We start from the raw sequence: 23,899 nt of genomic DNA, 5'->3' as shown, positions 1-23,899 counted from the left end.
AAGTGAGAAAATACCATAGATCTTTCATATGTATAAAAGATCTATGGAAAATACAAATGAGAATTTTAATAGTTATTTGAATCAATGGCGTAACTATAGGAGGGGGGGGGATGAGGGAAAGCCTCCCCTCCCCCAAAGCCTCACAGAAATAAAAAAAAAAAAACTTAAAACTATTGTCTAGGTTTGACATATAATAACTGCATCTGATTACAGTTCAATTTTAAATTCCAAAATGATATAAAATTTATTTCTAGGTAAGTCATTTTAAAAAAATTTTCCCGGAACCCCATAGCCAGGGGGGGGGGGTCGCTCCTCCATTCCCCCCCAAAGCATATTAATAGTTACGCCACTGATTTGAAGGATGCATGCCTAAAAATCACTCACCAACAACACTGTCACAACTTCATTGCAGGTCAACGTTAGTCCTGCCCTGGGAACTGATTGTGATGCTGATGCCTCCGTGAAAAAGCCCATGTTACATGATTTGTTTGATCTCCTTGGTTTCCCAGTGTGTAACACGGGACTGAATTTGTTCACGTTGTGGGACTCAAACTTAGAGCAAAGCAATCAAGGTGAGGAAGAGGACAAGAAATCAACATCTGTTAGGTCACCAAAGTCAGACAGAGACGGCGAGGTGGATGAAGATAGTTTTCCCTCCCCGGATGACCAAGGAGAGGGCGCAACGAGACCTGGGAGGCGGAGGAAAACCATGGGCGAGCTCTGGCATAAGAACAACCTCAAAGCCAAACCGATGAATGTGCGTAACGTACGAGCGTGCCGGACGACAGAGGTGGTGATGATGGAGGGGGGAGAGGAAGACTCGCCATGGGTCAAGTGCACGCAAGTGAATCCAACCGTCACCAGGAGAGGTTTCCGTGGCCACCAGCATCATCGCTCGCACTCAGAAGATCCACCGAGACCGACCGCAGCAGTCTGGGGGAACGGGAAAGACTGGGGAGCAGCCACGCCCAGGGAAGGGGGTTGGGTCAGGGTCTATCCCTTTGGACTCCCTCCCCCAAAGCCACCCTCGCCCTATCCCGGGGTGGTGGGGCCAGAGATTGGGGCGAGGTCAAGGGGTCACCAGCAGGAGGTCAGACTCACTGTACTGGAGGTCCAACGCTTCTGGAAAGCGGCGAGGGATGTTTGGAGGAACCACTCAGACAAGCCAGATCAAAGCTGTGATTTGCTGCTAAAGAAGAAGTTAAGTATGAACGGCACTTTGTGGAAACCAAAGAAATGAAGTGTTCACCAAGCTAGCCAACGACTGCCCTCTCCATGCTCATCAATTGTGATGTTTTAAACCGATTCCTTTTGGAATCACTCTCACAAATATATGTATATGTAACCAATGGGATGTAATGGTGATGTATTGGGTGCCTAATTATTCATATAAATTATATTTATCATTACCAACTCTGCCAGGTATAACAAATTAGACTGATATTCATGTACACATAATTGAAAAAGAATAAATCTTTTACAATTTCTCTCGGGTAATGGTTCACTCCTGCTAACTAAGATCCAATCTAAGATCCCACTTCACTGAATTCTATACTTCTCAGTCAGGGCATAGCCACAAGGGTAGTACTCTACCAGGAAAGAAGCACAGCATAACTTGAAGCTCATTCTCAATAATCTGACAAATGACTATTATGACATGGATGAATATGGAATTTTTTCCTTATCACAGTAAAATTGGACATTGCAATATTTCCACTGAGTTTTATTTTGACACTATGTGTTTTGTTATTAAAAACAACGTTATCAAGTGTACCCCTAGTCATTTGTCCTTCCTGTGCCCTTCTTCTATTGCACCTCCTGGGGTCAACCACCCAGGAGAAGAAGATCATCTGGACATGAGGACTCCATCCAGACATCCACAATGTGAAAAAAGACAGTGAAAACGTGTTTGGTACCCTCATCCACCCTGGAACCTTTCTTTCCCTTCCTCCACCCTGCTCCTCTTCCAAAACCCTAAAAAAACGACCCTCTCTCCCACAACCCTCAATATCCCCACTTCTTGACACCCAAACCCCATCTTCCACCTTACCCCTTCAAGCACCAAGACCTACATAAGGAAGAACTCTTAAGACTTATGTTACAGTTGCTAATGTTGTTTAAAGTAATAACAAAATGCGTAGTGTCAAATTAAAACTCAGTGGAAATATTGCAATGTCCAATTTCACTAATATTAAGAACCTCCACCACATCGTACCTCACATTATAAAAGAATTTTTTCCGAGTTATTTCCAAGGGTTGTTCGTTTCGCAGGGAAAATTGCCTCGCAAGAAGACACCATGAGGGAGGGCAAAGAAGAATCTCAAGAAAGAGACCTGCTAAAGAGACTTAGGTTATATAGTGAGCATCTGTCAGCAAAGCTGTTTACTCGCCCATCATTGGGGCCCTCGCTTTTGACAAAAGAGGGGGATAAGGGGACCTGAGTCTCTTGTACATTTCCACCATTCGGAGGCCATACTTTGTGTTCAGATGCAGCCTTCAACAAAGAGGAAAATCTTTCCCTTAAGGCCATTTGACACGGGGCACGTACTTGCACAATTTGACGTATGTACGAAGGTGCAGTCAAAATTGCAACGTTTAAAGCGGTGAATTGCTAGAAAACATGCAAAAATGCATTAATGTGAGATGGCAAAATAGCCCCTGTTCTAATTTCATTCATGCATTCGCTCAATTTCACGTCATTTTTGAAATTAATGCATTTCTAACCTGTGCAATTCCATGCCCCGTATAAAATGGCCTATAAAGATTTTGTCTCCAATACTCAGCGATTCAACCTGAAGTTTGGCTTGATTAGTGAGAGTACAGCTTACACGAGACTTAGCAAAGAGTATGTAAATTTTCTACATTCAAGGTAGGGGGAGATCAATTTCTTTCCCAGAGCCACCTTGCACGAAAGGATTTTGTTTGGGGATGTCCAACGGCTTTATCCACAACTGTCCAATCTCTGGGGTACTTCTATCTCTTCTTATTTACGTTCTTTCTAGTATCCGATGGGTATATTAGGGACCTCTCAGATTGCATGGGAAAGGAATAATCAAAACACATTTTCAGTCATATTACCTTATTTTCAGGTGATAAATACACAAAAAGCTATGGTTCAGCAATCCCATTGCACCAACTTTGCTGACATTTGTCGGGATCAGATAAAAAAACTACTTTCAGTAAGAGTGAAGAAAAAAACTGGTGTGCACCTCAATGAATTGGATTCAACCAATTATTCAATAAGGGACTCATTATTTTTAAGAATTTGAAATAACATGCCTTTGATGCATGTGTGCAGTTATAGAATGAATTATAGGATTTGCAGCATTATTTATAATATTTCTAAACATTGAAAAGGGTTTTCTGACCTTATTATCTCACATAAGAACTGCAAATAAAAGAGAAAATGAAAAAATTGAATATGTGAAAAACACAAGAGTCTTTCTTACGGGTGATGGTACCCATTCACACAAAGGAAAAGGTTGATAATGCTTTTGTTTCTGAAGTTAGTACATATTTATCTGATTATTTCATCAGTCACCTAGAAATTTTATAGTATGGAAGAGAGTCTCAGCAACATAAAATGCTCAATTTGTCAAAACTTTGATGAAGCATAGGAAGCAGATGAAAATCCTTTTAATGTTCTAGACACATTAAGTCTTGGTTTCACAAACCTAAACAGATCAACCACTCCAGCAGAACACATTGGTATCCATGAAAAAATTTGTTTATTTTACTGTATTTTATACAATGCAAATTTGAAAACACACATTCACCAAAGCTGAAGCACCAACATTAATCAAATAATAAAAAAACTGCCTCATTAGGCAGAAATGTACATAAACAATTGAGGTAATCTCTTCAACTATATGATTAAAAAATTCAACAATGTCAACAAATATTCTGTAATGTACACTTAAATACGCAACTGGAAGAGAGCACGTAATTTTTATAAAGATTGCTGAACTTTTGAATAATTAATAACATAAAACTCTTCAACAATCATACACCCTCCCCTCACACAGTTTATCATTGTATCATCATGAAGTCCATACATCAACGACATCTCCTAGGCTTGAAGCCATCCTCACCAATGTTCTCCATTACCAAATAAAATGTTTTGAGAAGCCTCACAACCACACTCACAGATTTCCAATAAACTAAATTCAGGCAATGCCAAAATATTTCCAGAACAAAATCAATACCTGCTTCTTAAGCAGCACTTCAAAAGTAGAGGAAATTTTTTTTTATTATTTCTTCCTTAACCACTCCTTTTCTTTAGTAAAATCACATTTCCTATTGCTCTTAGTCCAATCACTTTTCTTGCACACATTAATAAATAATCCCAGCACTTTCCCTCAATCAAAAAGATCAATTTCAGCAAAAACAAGTCGTTGACATTGATGTAAATCAATATGATTTAGCACTTAAGGTCATAAGTGGCCTACCAATACAACATAACATTCAATAATGAAATCAATTCAATGGAATGAAGAGTCTACGACCACATCACTGAAAAGTTCTTATTATTCTTATGTGACAATATTAATGCTTAAAATGTTGAAAAAACTTTATGATACTTAAGGGAGAGAAGAATAAAACACATTGTGCAGTGACTAATTGAAAGTTCAATTGCAAAGAGAATTTCAAATTCCACTTAAATTACATTCACACTTATATACATACTTAGATAAAGGAAATGCGTAAAAGATGGCACTGAGAAAACAATATAAAATGGAAATGACAGATTGGCCATAAAGAATTTTACCACCAAATATTACTATGCATGATTAAGTGCATATTAGAGACTGCAATTTAAGTAGAATATCCGTGACAGGATTTTGAATCCTTGTGCACCTGATAAATTGTAAAGGCCTGGTTATGTAACGCATTTATGCATACAAGTTAATGCAAGAATGCTTGAACAATTTAGGTTGACCCCAAACGGAATATGTGCAAATGCATGAACCAAATAATAACAGGTTCTAGTTTATTCACCTGCACAAGTTGAGTGGTTACACAGAGCATTTTCAAGTCATTCTTGAATGTATGCATTTAGGCATAAACTCATACGTGTTAACGTACCTCATAACCATGCCTTATAACAACAGCAACCACATTTTACATTGCATCTCCCCTAATAATTGTAAAAAAATAATCCAAAATAAATAAAATTGATTATCAATAAACATTTAAAGTACATGGCTTAACGTATCTACATTTACACGAATGTAATGAACTAAACAGCAAAACACCAAATGACCATGGTCTATCATATTAATTCTAATTAACACCAAGTTGGCCACTGTAGCAGTGAAAAGTTAATTGTCTTAATTCTTCTCAAAATGCATTTTAATGGAAGAAGCATATCCGTACTCTTGATACTTAGATAAAATCATATCTTCACCACTCACTTCCCTTTTAAAAATCAGGAATGAGATCCATAGCACACAGTTGGCACAATTATATGAATATTTACATACATATATATTTAAGTTATGCCTCCACGCGATTTATGAGAGGAAAGAATACTTCTCATGTAAATCCAACCCCCATTTTTTTATACAGCATTCAAACACATTTCCACTTAGAGCAGAATTACTTTTGAATGAGTGTCAAACACTTATTCACAGAAAACACTTCCAGAAGGTGTTTGCTAATATAAGAGATAATCTGGGCAAGTAAACAATTGGATATCACAAAACAAAACTTATGATGGAAGAAGCCAGCGATTCTATGAACTTCCACTCAGTCATTTAACGCCAGCCATTCCAAGAGATCGTGGGGTGAATACGTGCACTAACGAATCCCATCCGCAGTCTGCTATTTGGCCCTGAACGTGATTATTGAAATCCAAGCCATACACAAATTCCGAATGATGTTTGACTGTTTCCACAGGATCGGATGAAGCCTTAAAATCCCATATCCTAGAAATCAAAAGCAAGAGTTACACGGGGTCCATGGAATTACTCAAAGGAGATTACCCCCCAGATGAAACAAATAGATGATGAAAATATTTTCAGACAGGAAGATAATTGAAGTGATGGTAACATATAGAAAAGCCATTAGTTGATGATGAAAAAAATGCTCAACAAGCTAGTCACATCAAGCATAGACTGTGAAAATAACACCATCCCATCCTCAGAGATTTAGTATAAAGACAGAAATGATCAATGTGGGATAGACAAAGTGAGATATGAAGGAACATGACAACTAAACCATAGGTTACCTTCCACAAACTCTTCATGACAAATGTTACAATCAAAAAGCTTGATGAATTCATGATTGTGTAATTGCATATAAATGATTTGACACTTATAATTGAATGAAATAAAAGTATGAAAGCCATGCAAATAGATTCTTCACTTGCATTAAATTCATATGGCAGAAATATGTGCATGTGGCTACAAGATGTATTTGAGAGAACTATCCAAAAATTGAAGGTGCTAATTAAGTTACAGACAGGTTCATCATTTCATTCCAACAAGCTGATATAAGAATCCAAAGTGCAATTCCAGGGTGCCACAGAGAAAACCAAGTTCTCCCACTTCATGCCACATGCCCACACATGCCATAAGTGGATGTTCAAGTATAATGTAGGCAATCATTGTGGAGAGGGTAAAAACCAGTTAGCTCAATTTCAACACATTCCCTGCCATGGACTTTTAGACCAGTTCACCCATTGCGCCAACATGTTGTTTTTAATTCTTTCGTTTTAACACTTGGATCCTTTCCATTTGAGTTTTCGTGTGCATTCGGCTACGCACGCCGCGTTGGTCACGTCATATACGTGTCGACGAAGTAGCTGCGACCGACAGAGAGCTATGAGCAGCCAAAATAAGGGCTCATTCTTCGGTCATCATGACCGAAATACATGTTTCAGTCATTATGACCGAAGCAGCAGTGAAAGTATTAATGACAACATGCAGGGGAGTATCAAAGCATTGCTCGCGGAATACCGGATGGTCTTATTCTTTAGTAAAGAAAGGAATAATGGTCGAGTATAGCGTTCAGTCTGAATCACACTCAAAGTGAATTCTTTCTAAACAATACAAGATGCCAATACATTACATGGCATTATGGTTACTAATAATCATTTCAATGTTTTATCAAAATGTTACTAATGAGAACATGCATCAAAGTAAATTAAGACTTTAAAGATGTATGCATCACAACAAAAGAGGAAAATGAAATGTCTTCCAAGAAACTGAATACAAAGTTCCACATTCACAACCAACCCGAAATTTGAAGGAAATATGCACCTTAACAGAAAGTAACTTCAGTCACTCAATAGAGCAAGCATTAAGAGAGATTTTGAATTGTGCAGCATAAGCTTCAGGCAAAGATAACCCATGTAATATAGGAAGTTGGAAATTCCTGGCAGATTATCAGAATAAAAGAAAATTATAATGCTGAAGAATGGAAAATAAAAAAAGCATTGAAATCATTTAAAACATAAAAGCATTGAGACATTAAGCATCATCACCTGCATTTTTATTCCCAATACTAGTGACTTTTAAAATCAAAATAATGGGGCTAATATAATAATAATAATAATGAGATCAGATTTGTTTCCCCACATACAACCATTTAATGTTGAGTGCATGGCAAATTCATTTGGCACCAAACATTAATATATAAAATGAAATAGCTTATTATACCTGTAAAAATGTACATATGTATAATGTCGAGTGTAAAAAGAGTAAAAGATCTCAAAAAAAAAAAAACTACAAAATATCAAGCCACACAACATCATTGCAATCCTAACAACTAATTAGCATTAGGGTTAATGTCGCGGATTTATCACCAAAACTAACTGGAGAAGAAGGAGATGCAAATCGAAAAATGCATTGGTAACAGACATTTTTCCATTTCAAATTCTATCACAACCGACAATCATTAGATTTAGATGGGCGAGTGCATTGAGAAATGGTTGTAAACAGAAATCCCACATTTAAAACTCATTTTCCAAAACATTTTCCTCTACTATGGCAGATTCCCTTTTTTTGAGAAAATATAAATGAATTCTTGGTTGAGGAATTTTTCTCGAGTTCTATACCAAGTTAATTCAGTCAAATTGGTTGAATTCTTGGTTGGTAGAAAAAAATGCTTTTCAAGCAAGTTAAAAAAAAAACCTGGAGTTTGAATAAAAATTACACTACGTGGATGCAGAGTTTTTTCTTCTAGATTCAATTCGACCAAGTTAGGCCCGGCAATTTTATTTCTACCGATAATTTCTGATTTTTGAGCATCAACACACAGCAATACCATCACACCATGCAGTAAACAGTCACATGCAAGCCCAATACTAGTAAAACTATGAAAGTACCACTTACATCACATTAATGAAGCCATTAAAAGTAAGATTTGAATATTTTACATACCTAGTAGTAAAATCATAAGACACTGATCCCAGTACAGAAAGATGGTGTGGAGAAAACTGCACTCTTCTCACTGCATATTCACAGCCCTGAAATAGACATCAACAAATTACTTCAACTGTATGGGATTGAAGAAAATCATCAAATAAATCTTCAATATCACACTCAACCAGATAGTAGGCAATAACAGACACAACACAATGATCACATAATCATCCTTGGTTATCATCCTTTCAAATCAGAATTTCTAACAGAGTTCCTCACAATCAAAGTGAGGAGAACATTAACAGGTATCAGATTCCTAGACCTGAGGTACAACAGTATTACCATAACAGCCTGTCTAAAAATACAATGTTGATTTCCATTTGTTACTTCCTGATGATGTAGCACTGAAAAATTATTTTTCAGCTCTGGGCTGGTAAAGAACAAATTGAGGAGGATATTTTGAAACTGTCAAGAAAATCATATCCATGTACTTTACTTATGAGTGAAATCTCCTTTTTAAAAAAAGCATTACATTCTCTCAGATTATTAACCAGGGTGGCTGGTGATACCCAATTTTTGTTTCTCTCAAAATTTAACAATTTCACTGACCAATTGCCAAAAAGTCACCAAATACTGGAATATTTTATTTCTCCATCTTAAATTTTCTAAAACTAAGAAAATGTTAAATGCTAAAAGCAATACATCCGACACTACTAGTACATAAATACTAAAGAAAAAATATAATAAAGTTCATACGTTACACTATCATCCATATCATAAATACGTAAGTAAAATTTGTGCATTCGACAAGTCATCAAAGTTTTTGAAAATTCAGTGCTTTGACTTATCTTACATGCAGTAATTTTAATTCTAAAACCAGACATCACTGAATATGTGATACAACCAGGCTGTACTTTCTATCTGGATATATGATCCATAATGCTTGCCCAGCTATAGGGAAGTACACTAGTGTTTCAAATGCACCAAACACATTTTTTAAATTAGAGTTCAGAATAACATAATGTCGTAAAACCACAGTTTAAATCCTAATAGTGAATACTTGATTCGAGATAACCGTCCGAAATATGGAAAAATTCAAAGGCCGCTAAAACGGGTGTCCATGTTGAATATTGGCCGTGACGTCACAAGGCAGTAGCAGAAGGCAGCTTCTACGCCGTTTAGTTCTACCACTATTATTGCATAGAAAAATTACTGAATTTGAGGGTATCCGTTTTTTGCTGTCATAAAATATCTTCAGAATATATATGTGGCTGCTTATCTTTTGAGTACATGACTTCATCATTGCGTAATATATTAATATTCATTTACGTGTCAACTTCAAGTTTGGAAAGAGTAGTGCGAATAGCAAATTGAATCTTTGATAAATAGATGATGGTATTTATTCTTCGCTGGGTATATTTTGCCACAATGCCGTTTATCATGCCAAAACTTTTTTTGTATGAACTGAGTCAAACTAATAAACCTATTTCAAACGTTTGCTGCAAGACTTATTCGTTGCGTATGTATTCACGCCGGCCGGAATGTTCGCCCTTCGCAACTAGAATCATGGGATGTTAGCCGTATTTCCGTGCTGACTGGTTGTTGCAATGGTTCGCTGTTCAGGATGAGTTCAAGAAAAGTTAATCTTGGTTGGGAGAAGGAAAATTCCAACGATTTATAAATGGTATACCAAACTTTGATGTATTTATGGTCACTGAACTTTTGAAAAAGGAGGACAGGTTCAACGCTCCATAGAAATGCGAGGCGTTAAGGCTAACAAGGGGAGACCACGTACCTTGCTCCTTCTTTTTCAATTAGGGCCTTAGTTAGGCTGTAATTAATTAATTTTCATGCGGTACTTTTCACAAGTCCTATATCAATTCAAAATATCATCCATTCTTCAATGGGTTGGTTGGGGGTAGTGGTAGCGTGTACGACTCCCACCCTGAGGACCCAGGGTACAAACCTTCGTAATGGCAGAATATTTTGTTGTCTTCATTGTGATCATACGGCGTCAAGTTTATCATTAATTTTTATTGCAGCAATAATAGACATGAGACAATTTTTTTCTCATCATAATGGCGTTTAGGTATTTTAGCAGTGTCATTACAAACGCAGAGATACGACGACTACAAGAGTTGGTGTGCGCTAAAATGTTAATTTTTTCTTTGCTTATACTGACCAACTTCCACATTAAAAATGAAAAGCACTCTTACAAGAGCACATATCATTAAAGGCTCGCGGCAAGCAACAATATGCGTACAGACATAATTAATAAGAACACAAGACGAATATAAAATGTCATATATCTCGAACACTTGTAATTCACATTACTCCAAAGGGAGTTTACTTACTCAGTACCTACCTCAGTACCTAGTACTCAGTACCTACCAGTTTATCTCAGTAGCAGTGCTAAAAGGACCATTCCGAAATATAATTTCAATTAACAAATAGGATGAAATAAAAGTTGACAACCCTGGACTGGGCGCGCTGGCGTATAAAATAAGTCAATCTTTGAAAACCAAGGATCTCAACATCGTACGTACATTCTGGGCTAGAATGGTCTCGTGTATTCCTACAATGTACTTTGACTGCCTATATTGCGAGTTTTCAAAGTTCGAGGTATTGTAGCTAATTTTTTAGATCAGCAAGATGAACCCGTCACCAGTGGAATATAAATTACGCCGCGCGACCTGCCGTGTACCTTTATATCTGTATCACCTATAAATGTACTAATTTCAACAAATAAAGATTAAATTTGACAAAAATAGTTTGTTATCATATATGCACATATCATGGGCAAAGTACGCATTTTGCCCGGTCGCGTAAAATAACAGTCGCGCCATAATTCTTTAACCAAACTACTTTCAGTTTATACATTACATAGGTCTACGCGGAAGATGCTATATTTTGACTCAACACACTTTCTGATATGACTGAGGTACCTATTAAGTAAATTATTATAATATAAATATCAATTTGATCTTACAATACCTTCAAATGATCTTCAAAACAGAATATCATCGATAGGTAAGAGTCAGGAGCAGCCTTGAACCATTTATTCCGTATGGCTTGTGCTTAAGGCACGGGAATGAATATCTCCTCCAGGCTTTTGTTTCGACGTCGAGATGAAATTTGGAACAAAAAATCATTTATAATTCTTTTTTGAATTCATGTTTTCCGTACTAGCCAACAGTTTTAGGAAGCAAACTCCACCGATTCCCGGAAACTCTCGCCGCGCTAAAGAAGGCGACGGAATACAGCGATCCCCACTGGTGACTACTGCCTTGTGACGTCACATTTCAATCAAGATGGAGGCACTGTGTTTCAGCGCAACATGAAATTTTCCGACTTTCAAAACGTTTTAAAGTGCATACCCCAGATGCAGGAAATAAAAGTGACTATACTAATGTTTCTTTTTTAGGCTAAACTTTCAAATTCAGCAATAAAAAAAAATTAGTGCACTTCCCTATTGCTAGCATAACAGGTTGTCATTGGTTCTATGTTTAAATGCCTACATGCTCAATGAAAGAAGAATAGCATATTCCATAAAGTTATGAAGCATATTCCATGAATGAAAGTGACGAAAATTAGTTTCATTTGATGAATTAAGGGGAGGGAATCACTAACAGATAAATGCATTAATTAATCAAAAAAGGAAAATTTCCAACACAAGTTTCTTCCTGACTTTTATTTACATTCCCTATCTTTTTCATACTTTCAAAATTCCGCAATAACTCTAGGATTTACCAGACTCTCTGATTTATCCTGATTAACATTATTAACAGTGCACAGAGCCCAAGCTCAATATCTGTTTTTCATTTCCATTTTACAGTTAAAATGGCTAGAAAAACAAAATTAAAATTTACCATTTTCTTACAGGCTCAAAGAATTTCCAAAAATCCAAGTTGGTTTATCCTACATGTGTGCATGACCTGCCTTGCAGAAAATGTTAAAATATCAGCACATAAATTTACTAAGCAATGGATGAAACTCACCTTTTGCTCAAATATTGGTGATGCGAGGCTTCGCAAATCCCAGCCTCGAATCAATCCATCAGATCCACCAGTGGCGATAATATTCTGATCATACTTGCACCAGTCACAGCTTAAGACTTCCGCAGCATCATGTGCACGTACAGTCATTGTTGCCCTTTGAGGCATGAGAGAATTCCAAATTCGAAGGGTTCCATCACCTGATGATAGACAAACAAACGGAAGCATTAATGCAAAGACAGAATAGATTCATTCACCAATTTTTTATAGTTGATTGTAACAGAGTCTTGAAAAATAGAAGAGACCACTATCTTTTTGATATGCCACCTCCCTCTCAAACAAATAGGGACAAAAATTGACGTCCATTACCCTTTTGCTGATATGTTGATGGTACTGAGCATGTTGACAATTTTCTACTCTTCCTTGACCTTGTGTGGTTCTTTGTTGCTTATACTCAAATGAGTGATTCCTTCCCTCAATGAACATGGTTCATACCAACTTTCTATGTTCAATTTCCTTGATTACCACTCCTAATTTCTTTTTAATACCCTAACTTTGAATCAACTGTAAAGCGGTCACATATAGTGTAATATTTCAAACCCTGCCGCGTGAACGGCGGTGAAATATACAAGAATTGCCATGAGAAAAAATTCCCCTGGACCGGGAATCGAACCACGGACCTTTGGCTTTCCGGGCCACTGCGCAGACCACTACGCTATCCAGATTCTTTCATTCTCATGGCAATTATACCGAGGCTCTTGGTACTAGGTGTTATACACATATAGCAATTATATGGGAAAGTGTAGCAAAGCATTGTGGGAAATAAAAGCATGAAGTAGAAATAAAGCTGCATAGTGCCATGTGGGCACTACCCTATCCTATCCAGCCATGACAGCAACAACATTTTCACCAGCAATTCTCAGCATGATCAACCAAGATTTTCAACGTTCTACTATGTCTCTGCAAAGTTTTTATTACACCATCATCTAATTTCCTGACTTCCATCATCTAATTCCTGTGACCGGTTAAATGCAATAAGTAAAGGGCCACAACTTTCATGATGACACCAACTCATGCTGGCTGCGGCAATTGTAAAGCGAGGGTCAACTGTACTTAGCTATTAACCTAATCATTCAATCAATTTCCATAATTTTCTGATGGCTGCTCTAAAATATGTTACAAGAATCCAAAGCTAGAATTACAAGATCATTTTTCACCTACAAGTCGAGTGATCACTTCATCTATACTTAAGAATGGCAGGGAAAATGATTGCTTACACCATTATCTTCTACATCACATAATCATTTGAGGCTTCTTCAATTTTAACTTTGCTTATTATCCAAAATCTCAATGGTGCCGTCACAATACGAAATTGGTCTTACACAATGGTAATTGGCTGATGCTATATCCATACACAATTTCAGTGATGGAATACATGGCTGCAACAAACGATGTAATTAGGGATGGTGATACAGTATCATTGCTGCCATCCCTAAAAATGATGACATCCAAGGATCACCACTTGAGCTTTCACTTCTGCCATCACTAAACTTGAATGTGAAAAATGACACTGTGATTCAGACCTATGGACAGTATCAACACAGGAAGTTCATGCCACCTGACAGTCATTTACACATATGATCCATTGATGCATCACGCCACCCCACAACATGAGAACAGTTGACCCACTCCTACATGAAGATGCTAAGGATAGTAAAATGCAGTACCATCTTACTATAAGAAGAACCAATATCTTGGTGATCAATGTCAAAGATGAAAAGTCAACTAAGTCTGCTCTCCTTTTAAAACCTTGTACAACGATTAATTTAAATAGTACCTAGTGCCACTATTTAATACAATAGATACCGTACAACATTTCGTATTGGTATTCATGCAGCTGTTTCTTTACATTTACTTACCTGAGACCGAGGCAAAACATGCTGGAACATGCGGAGACCACATAGCATTGTACACGAGCTGAGAATGTCCCAGAAAGGTGGCCAAAGAGCTGGGTCTGTTTGGATCCCACTGTTGAGCAAAACATAAAGAAAAAAGGTTCATCAGAAACGACGAATTCAAAATGATTCACCAATACTCATTCAAATGGACACTGGAGTACATTCAATTGAGATTAATAGAGATAGATATTAAAAACATCTTGACGGATTAACCCAAAACCAAAACAATAAATTATGTATCCACTCACGAGCTTTACACTGCAGTCCCATGATGCTGACAAAATGTATTGTTCTTGCCTCGTCTGGCTCCAATCTACGGAATAAACTTCTTTCTTGTGCTCTCTGAACGTTTGTGGTGGAAGCTAAAGAAAAAAGGATAATATTTAAAAAGTTAGCGGTGATAATTGAGGTTTTTGATTAAAAATATATGAACCACAACTATTAATATGAAACATTTAAACCATAACAAACCTGAGGACATGTCACGTTCCATAACTGCAAAATTCCATCCCCGCTTGCACTGACGACAACATTCGCATCAGTTTCACTCCAAACTACATCAAATAGCCCATCAGTCCATTGGAATGTTGAAATTTCGATAATACCACCTTCTGGAGTTAACTCAAGGAGAAATAATGTCCCACCACCTGCAAATCAAAGGAAAAAATATAAGCTTGCTGATAAAGGAAGCAGAGGCAGAATCCGAATTAAAATAAAAGATAAATAATTACCAGCCAACCCGAAGTACTGTGATGTAGCGCATACGATTCTGTCGGGCTGGAATGGCGAAAACCGCACTGAGTACCCATGACGATTAGGTGTCAAGAAGGTAGGCATTATTGTTTTGATGAATCCTGAAGCAAAAACAAACAAATATAACATAATTACATATGAATACAAGAACCAGCAAGGCCCGCAAACACCGATCAATTAAGGCCCACATATGATTTACCTAAAGGTTTCAGCGGGTCTCTACAATCATTTTACTTCTGTAAGATAATTATTCTCACGTTGACAACTTTGCAATGCAAAACACTCCCTACCTGACCATAATAATAATTTGCGTATGTCAGCGCCAACTCTGGTGACAATAATGGAATCAGCTGAGAAAAACAAATGACGTGTTAAAATGTAACCCAGCCGGTATTTTAGTAATTACCAGTTTATTCATACTCTGCAATGATTGTGAATGGATTATAATGGACATCCATCTAAAAAATAATTAATAGAGAACGCTATGACAATAACGATAGAAAAAAGACAAAATACGAAGAGACACGGACTTCGAAATCGCAACAGTGGCCGCAGCAGAACGATTCCACCATGGCGCCAAGTTTAAACGCATAAATAATAGCAATATATGCTAATTTTTAATGTTATGTTATTGTTCAAACTTTTTAATAGTTCGCTTACTTATAGTTTTATGCAAGTGAAATGAATATGCAAGTTAATTAATGGAAATATAATTTAAAATTAATTATTGAGTGTTGTATTCATAGATATACCAACCGTGAATTTCCACTTCGACAACATGAGAAGAAAAAGATAGGTTTTTAGGGGATTTCACAATATCGCGTATTACGCTTCATCTCAGTCTCAAAAATATACTTTTCTTTTAACTCATAAACAGCGGAATTTCCATCAACGTCTTTTCCGTTCCTAAAATTCTCATTTACTACCGCTATGCTTTTCATATCCTTAATGCTGAATCCGTATTCCGCTAAAGTGATATCCATCTAGTTTACTTGTTTTTCCTGTTTAAGCTTGAGGCCATCTGATGTTATGATAAGGCTCAAGTTCCTTGCACTCGGAGGTTTACAAAACCTCATGCTGCTTGCTTTCTTGTGATTGGTCCTCATCAGGGGCGGATCCATAATTTCTTTTTGGGGGGGAGGGACAAAAGCAAGGCCGTATTCAGGATTTTGTTCTGGGGGGGGGCACAAGGATGCCTTGTAATACAAAACGAACGCAATGATAATGGAACCGTATTAAAAATCTTGCATATTTTTTAAGGGTCTGGGGGGATCACGTGCCCTCGTGCCCCCCCTGGATCCGCCTATGGTCCTCATTTTGAATTACTTCCAAAGTTCACCCAGCACATGCGCCATCGCAGCGCCCGCATGCCTTATGCCGACAGAATAATCTACTCATATTAAACAGTGAACTCCATACCCTCTACTCAAAGCAATATCACTCCGAATTTTAAAGAGCGGCCCACCATTTACTAACAGCTTTTACAGTCTCCATCAGCTACCAATGGATTCTAAACTCTATCTTGTAATCAGGTAATTATGAAGGACGTTTGAATAGGCGCTTCAATATTCTCCTAAAACAAGTACCAACTTCTAAACATTCCTTGGTTATGGTGAGAATATAATAAAGCTGAAATAAATGATTTTCACGCACAAATACGGCTGGTCATCGTGGCGGATCCAGGATAGGGACAAGATGGGGGCCCAAAGTGGGAGTAATCTCCCAGCAGTAGTGGGGGTGCGAAGAAAATGAAATGTCCAATCTATCAAGTGTAAATTGGATACTCAATTGGGGGGCTACAGCCCCCTTAATCTCCCCAATAGATCCGCCACTGGTGATAGATAACTTTAAATTAGTGTGTTTTCTCCAAAATTATGATAAAATCATCTACATTACCATGAGGCTCGGCCTTATAGATTAATTTTTTGCATGTGAATGAATTTCGAAGACGTGAATGATTTTTTGAAAATATGAATTCAAGTCAACAGATATTATGCAATGTATATGCAACGGCTAAATTTTTATAACGACGCTATGTTCAAAATATGGGTTTAGCACTGCAACGTAGTAATAAGAGACGTATCATTTTGAAGGCTAAGAGAGCGTTGAATTATTATTCGAGAGTGCGCACCAGGAAGAGGCTCCACAATCCCTTGCAATGAAATGTCACGAAGGGGTAATAATTGGGTTACTAGAGTCTTTTCCCGCACTATATGACCTTATCCCTTTTCAGATGGAAGCCCCTCAATCACCGATTTGCTTTGTTTTTCTTTGAGCATTCTCTAGGATGGAGCATGAGACAAATCGGCTTTGTATACGCACGCAACACCTCTGTAGTCATGGGAAGTTAACCTCTTTCAACGACGCGGCCTCTGAACAACATGAAAAGTTTTCCTTCAAGGAAGTCATTCTGAACGCAAACAACTCTACCATTTCTGCTTGTCATTTATTGGAATCGTAACTTAATTTTTGTGTGAGAAAAAGGTAATGAACATTGATAAAGAGCATTTTCGAGTCCAAAATAAATTTTTAAAAGACAATAATTATAAAAATCAATTCCTATGGAGATATATTGAATACAAGATGATTCGAATTCTGTATCGTTACGTTCCAACTTTTATACGTAGACATTGGAACGAACAGGAAAATGGTAGATTAATTAATTAAGAAATAGCCACATTTCCAACGAATTTCTATTGCAACGTCTTGTTTAACTAATATGAACCCTTTCTAACCCAGAGCTGCTTCTGGGAGAAATCAAATTTCAAGATTTTTCACTATGAAAACTTGAAAATTTTGCTCTCGATCACCATCATCGTGTCACCTAAATATCACGTCATTGCAGTTTACATCACAAAATAATGCTAAGTTTAGATATTTCCTAAATTGAGCAGAAAATTTACACATATTTGATGTTGCTTAAAAGCAACATTGGGCTATAAACGGTTAATAACTTCCACCACATCATGCCACATATCTTACAAGAGTAAAGGTAATTGTAATGTAAATATGCTCAAAAAGAGCATTTTAAGAAGAGTCAATGAAGCCCAATTTTTCGCCGTTATTGGTTAGGATTAAATTTTCGAGAGATATTATCCAGCCGAGAAAATTTTGCTCTATTCATTTCCTTGTTCCTTAATATTTTTCATCGGAATTCACGCTTAATTAAATTCATCTTTTATCAATTTAACAAGCAATGACTTTAAATAGCTATGATTTTTCTGTCCATTTTTTCTCTTTGTACTTTAATATTTGATTTATTTTGAGTTTAATATACAATAATAGGCCTGAGTATGGCTGCTTCCAGGGAACGGAAAAAGATATGTATTACCAATAGGGCCTATTTTTTCTACAAGAGTTTTTTTTAACACGTCGATAGTAAGTTGGTACCATAATCATTCGCGACTTTCTTGTTATAACCTTTCCCATACCGAATTCATTCTTCATCTCCGTATGAGGCCAATTGATCTTCGCTACTTACAGGGGCGGATCCAGGATTTCTTTCTGGGGGGGGGGGGGGACAAGCAAGGCCGTATCCAGGATTTTGTTCTGGGGACAAGGATACCTCGTAATACAAAACGAACGCAATGATAATGGAACCGTATTAAAAATATTGCATATTTTTTAAGGATCTGGGGGGGCACGTGCCCTCGTTCCCCCCACCCCCCCCAGATCCGCCTATGGTTATATATATGAACCCTGTGATATTCCTTTCCCTCCTTACTTCACGTAGTTCTTGCTCCTAAATAGTCATGTGAGCTGTTGAAAATCTGATGGGCCGGTTACATTTATAATTATATGGCCACGGTGGCGGCAGGGTTATTTCCTCGCTTGATAACCTGAACGTCACGAGTTCGGTTTCGGCCTCAATGGTTTTTTTCCACCCAAAGGTCGTAGCGAGCGGAGGAAGAAGCCAGACGGTTTAACAACCCCACCTTTTCGAAATCCTAGGGAGTAGTGATGGAAAAATATCGATCAAAATTGATTTTTAATCAAAAGGAAAAGCTCGACTCTTCGACAAAGATCGAAATTTGAGCCGAAGGATCAAGTAATCGAAAATATAGACGCTCCTGTAAAAAATCACTTTGTACAAAAAATGTTTATGATACACTCTAAAATACTCAGAATACACTTCTGAGATGTAGAAAAAATCTACTTAGAATACATGCTTGAGTAACTAGTGGAAAAAAATGTACGAACATAGGCACATTTCAGTTTTGGGAGCACCACTTGGAGCCATTCAGCTTCACAAATTTTTTTAAGAAAGATCGACCGCTTGAGATGCTTTCTTGGTGATCGAGGGCGTGCCTTTCCAATTCAACCGGCCTTAGAGAAAAGCCTTTCTCTCGAGACGGATGATGCTATCATAGGACCGAAGCGACGCTGCTGAGATCAATCAAAATGGTGAAGATCGAAATTAAAAAATCGAATTTGGATCAAAAATCGAAGATCCAAGCTCGATATCTATTACCTCGATCTTTGAAAATGAAAACGAAATATAAATCGAAATCGATTTCAGTCTTGAGAGTATCGCATTCAACTCGAACCCTCCCTCATAAGTGAACAGTGATCCTATAATTTTTTTATTCAGTTAACACCCTCCCGAGGAGAACAACCTTCCCACAGAGGGAGGTTAACTGGATATCTCATGAATTCGAATGCTTTGCCTGACGGCGCACAGTGGTCCCAAATGGAAAAAAGCTGGCCAAAAGTCATTTTTTCGACTTTTTACGAGGAAGTTTTGAATTATGTATTCGGATTCTACAGGGTATGGCCTATAATATTTCGTACCTGATAGGTCTGTGTGATTATTATGTTGACCTGTGTAACCCGTCAAACATGGGCATGTTCAGCCTAAAACGCCCGAGGGTCGATTTAAGGGTAATTCAACTTAATAAATGACTATTTTAATTTCAAGGGATTCATTTGTCAATTTTAAAACGGTAAGTTTGCATATTTGTTTACAATATTATAGTATTTTTTGTTCGTTTTAGAATTTATTATAACAATATTTAATTATTTATAATGTTAGCTATTTTTGAGCCTATTTTTAGTCAAATGTGTCGATATAGTTTTGTGCCCCTCCGTGCCCCTCGAAGATTCCTATGCTGAATCCTTAGGAAGAGTATATACAACAAGACGGAGAAAAAAAATCTTGCCTAAACTTGCCTATCCGACATCTAGAGGGTTTTAAGTTAAGCGGTGCACCGCTCCGCTGAGGGCGGCTGGCCGGCGGCCGGCGGGAGACAGTGGCATTATCGCTCAAATACTCCTGTATCGGTGGTCAAACTTGCATGGTGTATACATAGCATAATTCTACATCCTGTACGATTACATACATCAAGTGCTTCACGCCTATCGTATGCACACTTCTTGTTTGTGCACTCACCTTCAAATATTCATGAAACCAATGAGGGCCGGTTTTCATGCTCTTAATGAGAAACATTATGAGTGATCAAAAGTGACTACTCAAGTCCTCATGCGAGAGCCTTACAGTAACCACAAGATGCTTTTCTCTGCAAAACTTTCCTCATATTTTTATAGAGAAGAGATCCCTTGCATGCTGTACAGCGTTGTCAGCACGTTATTCCGAAATAAGGTATTGGCGCTAAGAGAAATAAATGCTCCCCAATGCCAAGAATTATTCACAGAATCATGTCAACAGGCCATAGACGTAGATAGGATTGAATTCGGACGGAAAAATTCGTCTAAACCCACCAATGGAGCGTGAATCTTGCTCGTGCATTTTTTAATAATAATGGAATGAGGATGACGGCCTCCCTCGCCATAGCCATTGCATGGATGTGGTGAACATTTCCCACTCAGTTTTACTTAATGATTTTCTATGTGAACAAGTGCTGTGCTCCGAACTGTGTTAACACGGCTAACTCGAGAAACTTCTCCTGTCCAGATAATTAAAGCACTTGGTTTGCCAATATTTGGCATTCAAATTTCAGGATACGCCGGAAACTCAGAGGCAAGTCTATATAAGCTTTATATCTTTTATTCAATTCCAAATCATAATTTCCGGTTTATTATTGGTTAAAAATAGACAACTTTTAGAAATCACATTCATTGTTTCAGCCGTAAATACACCTGTTAAATTTGAATTATGGGTGCCGCAAATTTATTCGTACCTTGCGGTGTACAATAAAAATACAGAGAGAAAAGAATATTCATAAGCGACGAAGAAGGAATATGTCGTGGAATATTTGAAAACAAGATTTCGACTGAATGAAATCAAGCATGCAAAAAATATTCTGACTCGTTTTGCGCGAAGAATGTTTTCTCGAAATACCTAAGAAAGTGGAATCAAAGGTCGAGGACAGATGAGCAATTCGAAGAGACGTTCAAAAGCTGGTTGCAGAAGGAAATGAAATTCCCTCCAGAAGTATATCAGTATCTCCCTCTCGCATCTAGTGAGTGCAAATTATTACCATGTATGCACAGTCGGTGAATATATGCAGTGTATAAAAATAATCACTCATTAATCTCAATCATCATATTTTTAAAAGTGGAGTTTTAATTCAGGATTTCATTTCAGACAAGATGAAATTACGTGTAAATATAAAATTATAATCAATAAGTAAGAAATATTGGACCCGTTTCTATAATTTTGAAAAATCTACGAACAAATGCTTTATGTGCATGAAATGTAATTATTAATGTGATTTGCAATTTTCACGACAGGTATCTATAAAAGACTTGTCCATAGACTTACAGTGATATTAAAATCTCTATCCTGCTGCTATGAGATAAATAATGAAGCCTTCAGCCAGTATTGCATTCAAATAGCTGAGCTGTACATCGATTATGGTTGGTTTTATATGCTGCTCATGGTAGATAAAGTGCTGATACATGGAACAGCAATTTCCAAAGAATCCTATCCTACAATTGAATTTTTAACTGAGGAAGCATTGGAGGCCAGGAACATAGACATGAGGAAATTCCGAGTTCAACGTACAAGAAAATCCTCAATAATGTAAAATTATGAAGATATCTTTCGAAGGGTTCTTTAAATAAATGAATTATACATTTTAATTACATCAGGAGTTACAAAAAACGAAGTCAGCCTATCAGGTGAGGTGAAAATTGGCTAATTTTAAGTGATATGCAAAGCGACAATGAGTCCGATGGGGTGGCATCGGACGACTATTCTTTTAAAATTCGTTTTTTGTGATACATGAAAGCGATTTTATTGCAATTAGAACATTATTTTCCCCAATTTTCCTAATATCAGTCATTTTATTTCATCTAATGTGACTTATCAAATACATGGAAGCCAAAAATGAGTGAGTGTGAGTATTTTTTCCGATTTTGTTATCTCACCGACTATGCTGATGGTCGCGGGTTCGAATCTCACCAATTTTATGTCGTAAATTCTATAATGGGTTTTTACAACAATTTGTACATCTTTTGCCTTAAAATTATACTATTTTAAGCTCTCCATCAACACCAAGTTATCGCCAATCGCAATGACATCTATATCGAGATTTTCTAAAAAATTGTTTAAATAATAACAGCTCAAAAAATGCTAAAAATGAAGAGATATCGTAAAAATAATGCCAAAATCAGATTTAGACGATCAAAATCAGTCAAGGACATCCACTTCTGTTGCTATTTTAGGTAAAATTACGACGTTATTAATTTTGGCCAGCTTTTTTCGATTTGGGACCACTGTGCGGCGCGGCGATCGCAATGTATTAAGGCATCCGGCAACAGGGAAAAATTGAGGCCTATGGGAGCGCTTGGCTCAAAGTTTCAGTTGATTAAAAATGGTGTTTTTTTGACCTAAACATCATTAGTAATTTTGGTTCCTGCCAGCATCAGCTCTCCAGGGTCAAACCTTCGTGTCACAATTTTTCTCCACCCTGTACGTAATAACAATAATAATAATAAATACGTACCTCATTCACTAACTCACTAACTCAGTGACTCAATCCGGAGGTTGGTTGAGTTAGGTGAGGGTGGAATTCACTCCGGACTAGGCCTAGGCGTATGGATATTGCACATTAAGGTTTGGTTGCTCAGTAGCGCTCCCTGGACTATCTCGCGCTTCGGGGATTTTGATTTGAGGTGTACGAAGACCAGCGAAACCAACCCAGCGAAATGAACCCGGGACACCAAAAGCCATGACCTCTATTCAATAGGCTACCACGCTCCTCCCAAATTTATAAATATATGAAATCAATGTTTCATGAGTTCATTTCGTGCAATGGTGACATAATAGATTGAAAAATAAACCTTGTTGTATTCCACAATGTATATATTGAACACTCTGCCGATTTCTACCCTTTCAGGCCATAATCAACTGATCTGAACCAGGGGCGCAGCTAGGAATTAAGGCTAGGGGGGGGGGGTTTCAGGCGCAACTTATTCCGGGGGATCTGGGGGTGTGGTATACCCACCAGGGTAAGCGGGAGGTGCCGGGGTCCTCCGCCAGAAAAAATTAAGATAAATGGTTCAAAATGTTGAGTTTTACAGCCTTCTGAGGGATATTTTGTTAATCCTCACACTATTCTATGAACAATATATCCCAGCGAAAAGCAATATTAATCCAATTAAGTAAAATATATTTAACTTAAAAATTTCTCTGAACTCTGGGGGGGGGGAGGGGGGTTTATCCCCCAAAACCCCGCCCTCGCTGCGCCACTGATCTGAACTGTTCTTTTACCTCTTGATAATGATCTGCAAAGGTTGAAACCGATAGTTTTTTCATTAAACACTGTATGGAATATAACAACGTTTATTTTGTCATTTCTCTTTATACTTGAATCATAAAAAAAATTAAAGGCAATTTTTTTCCAAAGGAAAAATAAATATACAC

At 37.4% G+C, this 23,899-nt stretch overlaps 2 protein-coding genes across 2 annotated transcripts in view; one reads left to right on the top strand and one right to left on the bottom strand.

Annotated features, from left to right (window-relative positions):
* The window catches only part of LOC124161323 (probable tubulin polyglutamylase TTLL2), a 29,099-nt gene extending 27,612 nt beyond the window's left edge, over positions 1–1,487 (top strand). The window contains exon 7 of the mRNA XM_046537635.1: positions 413–1,487. Coding sequence (XP_046393591.1) covers positions 413–1,240 — 828 coding nt within the window. The 3' untranslated portion in view covers positions 1,241–1,487. The remainder of the gene's footprint in view (positions 1–412) is intronic.
* Positions 1,488–3,711: 2,224 nt separating this feature from the next.
* On the bottom strand, positions 3,712–15,414 carry LOC124160263 (peroxisomal targeting signal 2 receptor). Its single transcript, XM_046536075.1, has 8 exons — positions 15,272–15,414; positions 15,051–15,173; positions 14,791–14,966; positions 14,568–14,681; positions 14,281–14,389; positions 12,365–12,561; positions 8,385–8,470; positions 3,712–5,927 (listed from the first exon to the last, which is right to left on the bottom strand). Exons 2-8 carry the CDS (start codon positions 15,154–15,156, stop codon positions 5,753–5,755), a joined length of 963 nt encoding a protein of 320 aa, XP_046392031.1. The 5' UTR covers positions 15,157–15,173; positions 15,272–15,414; the 3' UTR covers positions 3,712–5,752.
* Positions 15,415–23,899: the final 8,485 nt, after the last annotated feature.

Source organism: Ischnura elegans, chromosome 6, assembly GCF_921293095.1.
Source record: "Ischnura elegans chromosome 6, ioIscEleg1.1, whole genome shotgun sequence".
NCBI classification, from domain to species: domain Eukaryota; kingdom Metazoa; phylum Arthropoda; class Insecta; order Odonata; family Coenagrionidae; genus Ischnura; species Ischnura elegans.
Note: the sequence above shows the minus strand (reverse complement) of the source record. Positions and strands in the feature narration are given on the sequence as shown.

What these genes read in the sequence shown, in the direction of transcription:
- LOC124160263 (XM_046536075.1), bottom strand. Translation starts at nt 15,156, where the DNA reads ATGCCTACCTTCTTGACACCTAATCGTCATGGGTACTCAGTGCGGTTT. An exon ending in GGGACTGCAGTGTAAAGCTC is followed by an intron (nt 14,390 to 14,567) that starts GTGAGTGGATAC and finishes TTTGCTCAACAG; the next exon opens with TGGGATCCAAACAGACCCAG. An exon ending in TCTTATGATTTTACTACTAG is followed by an intron (nt 5,928 to 8,384) that starts GTATGTAAAATA and finishes TTTGATTTCTAG; the next exon opens with GATATGGGATTTTAAGGCTT.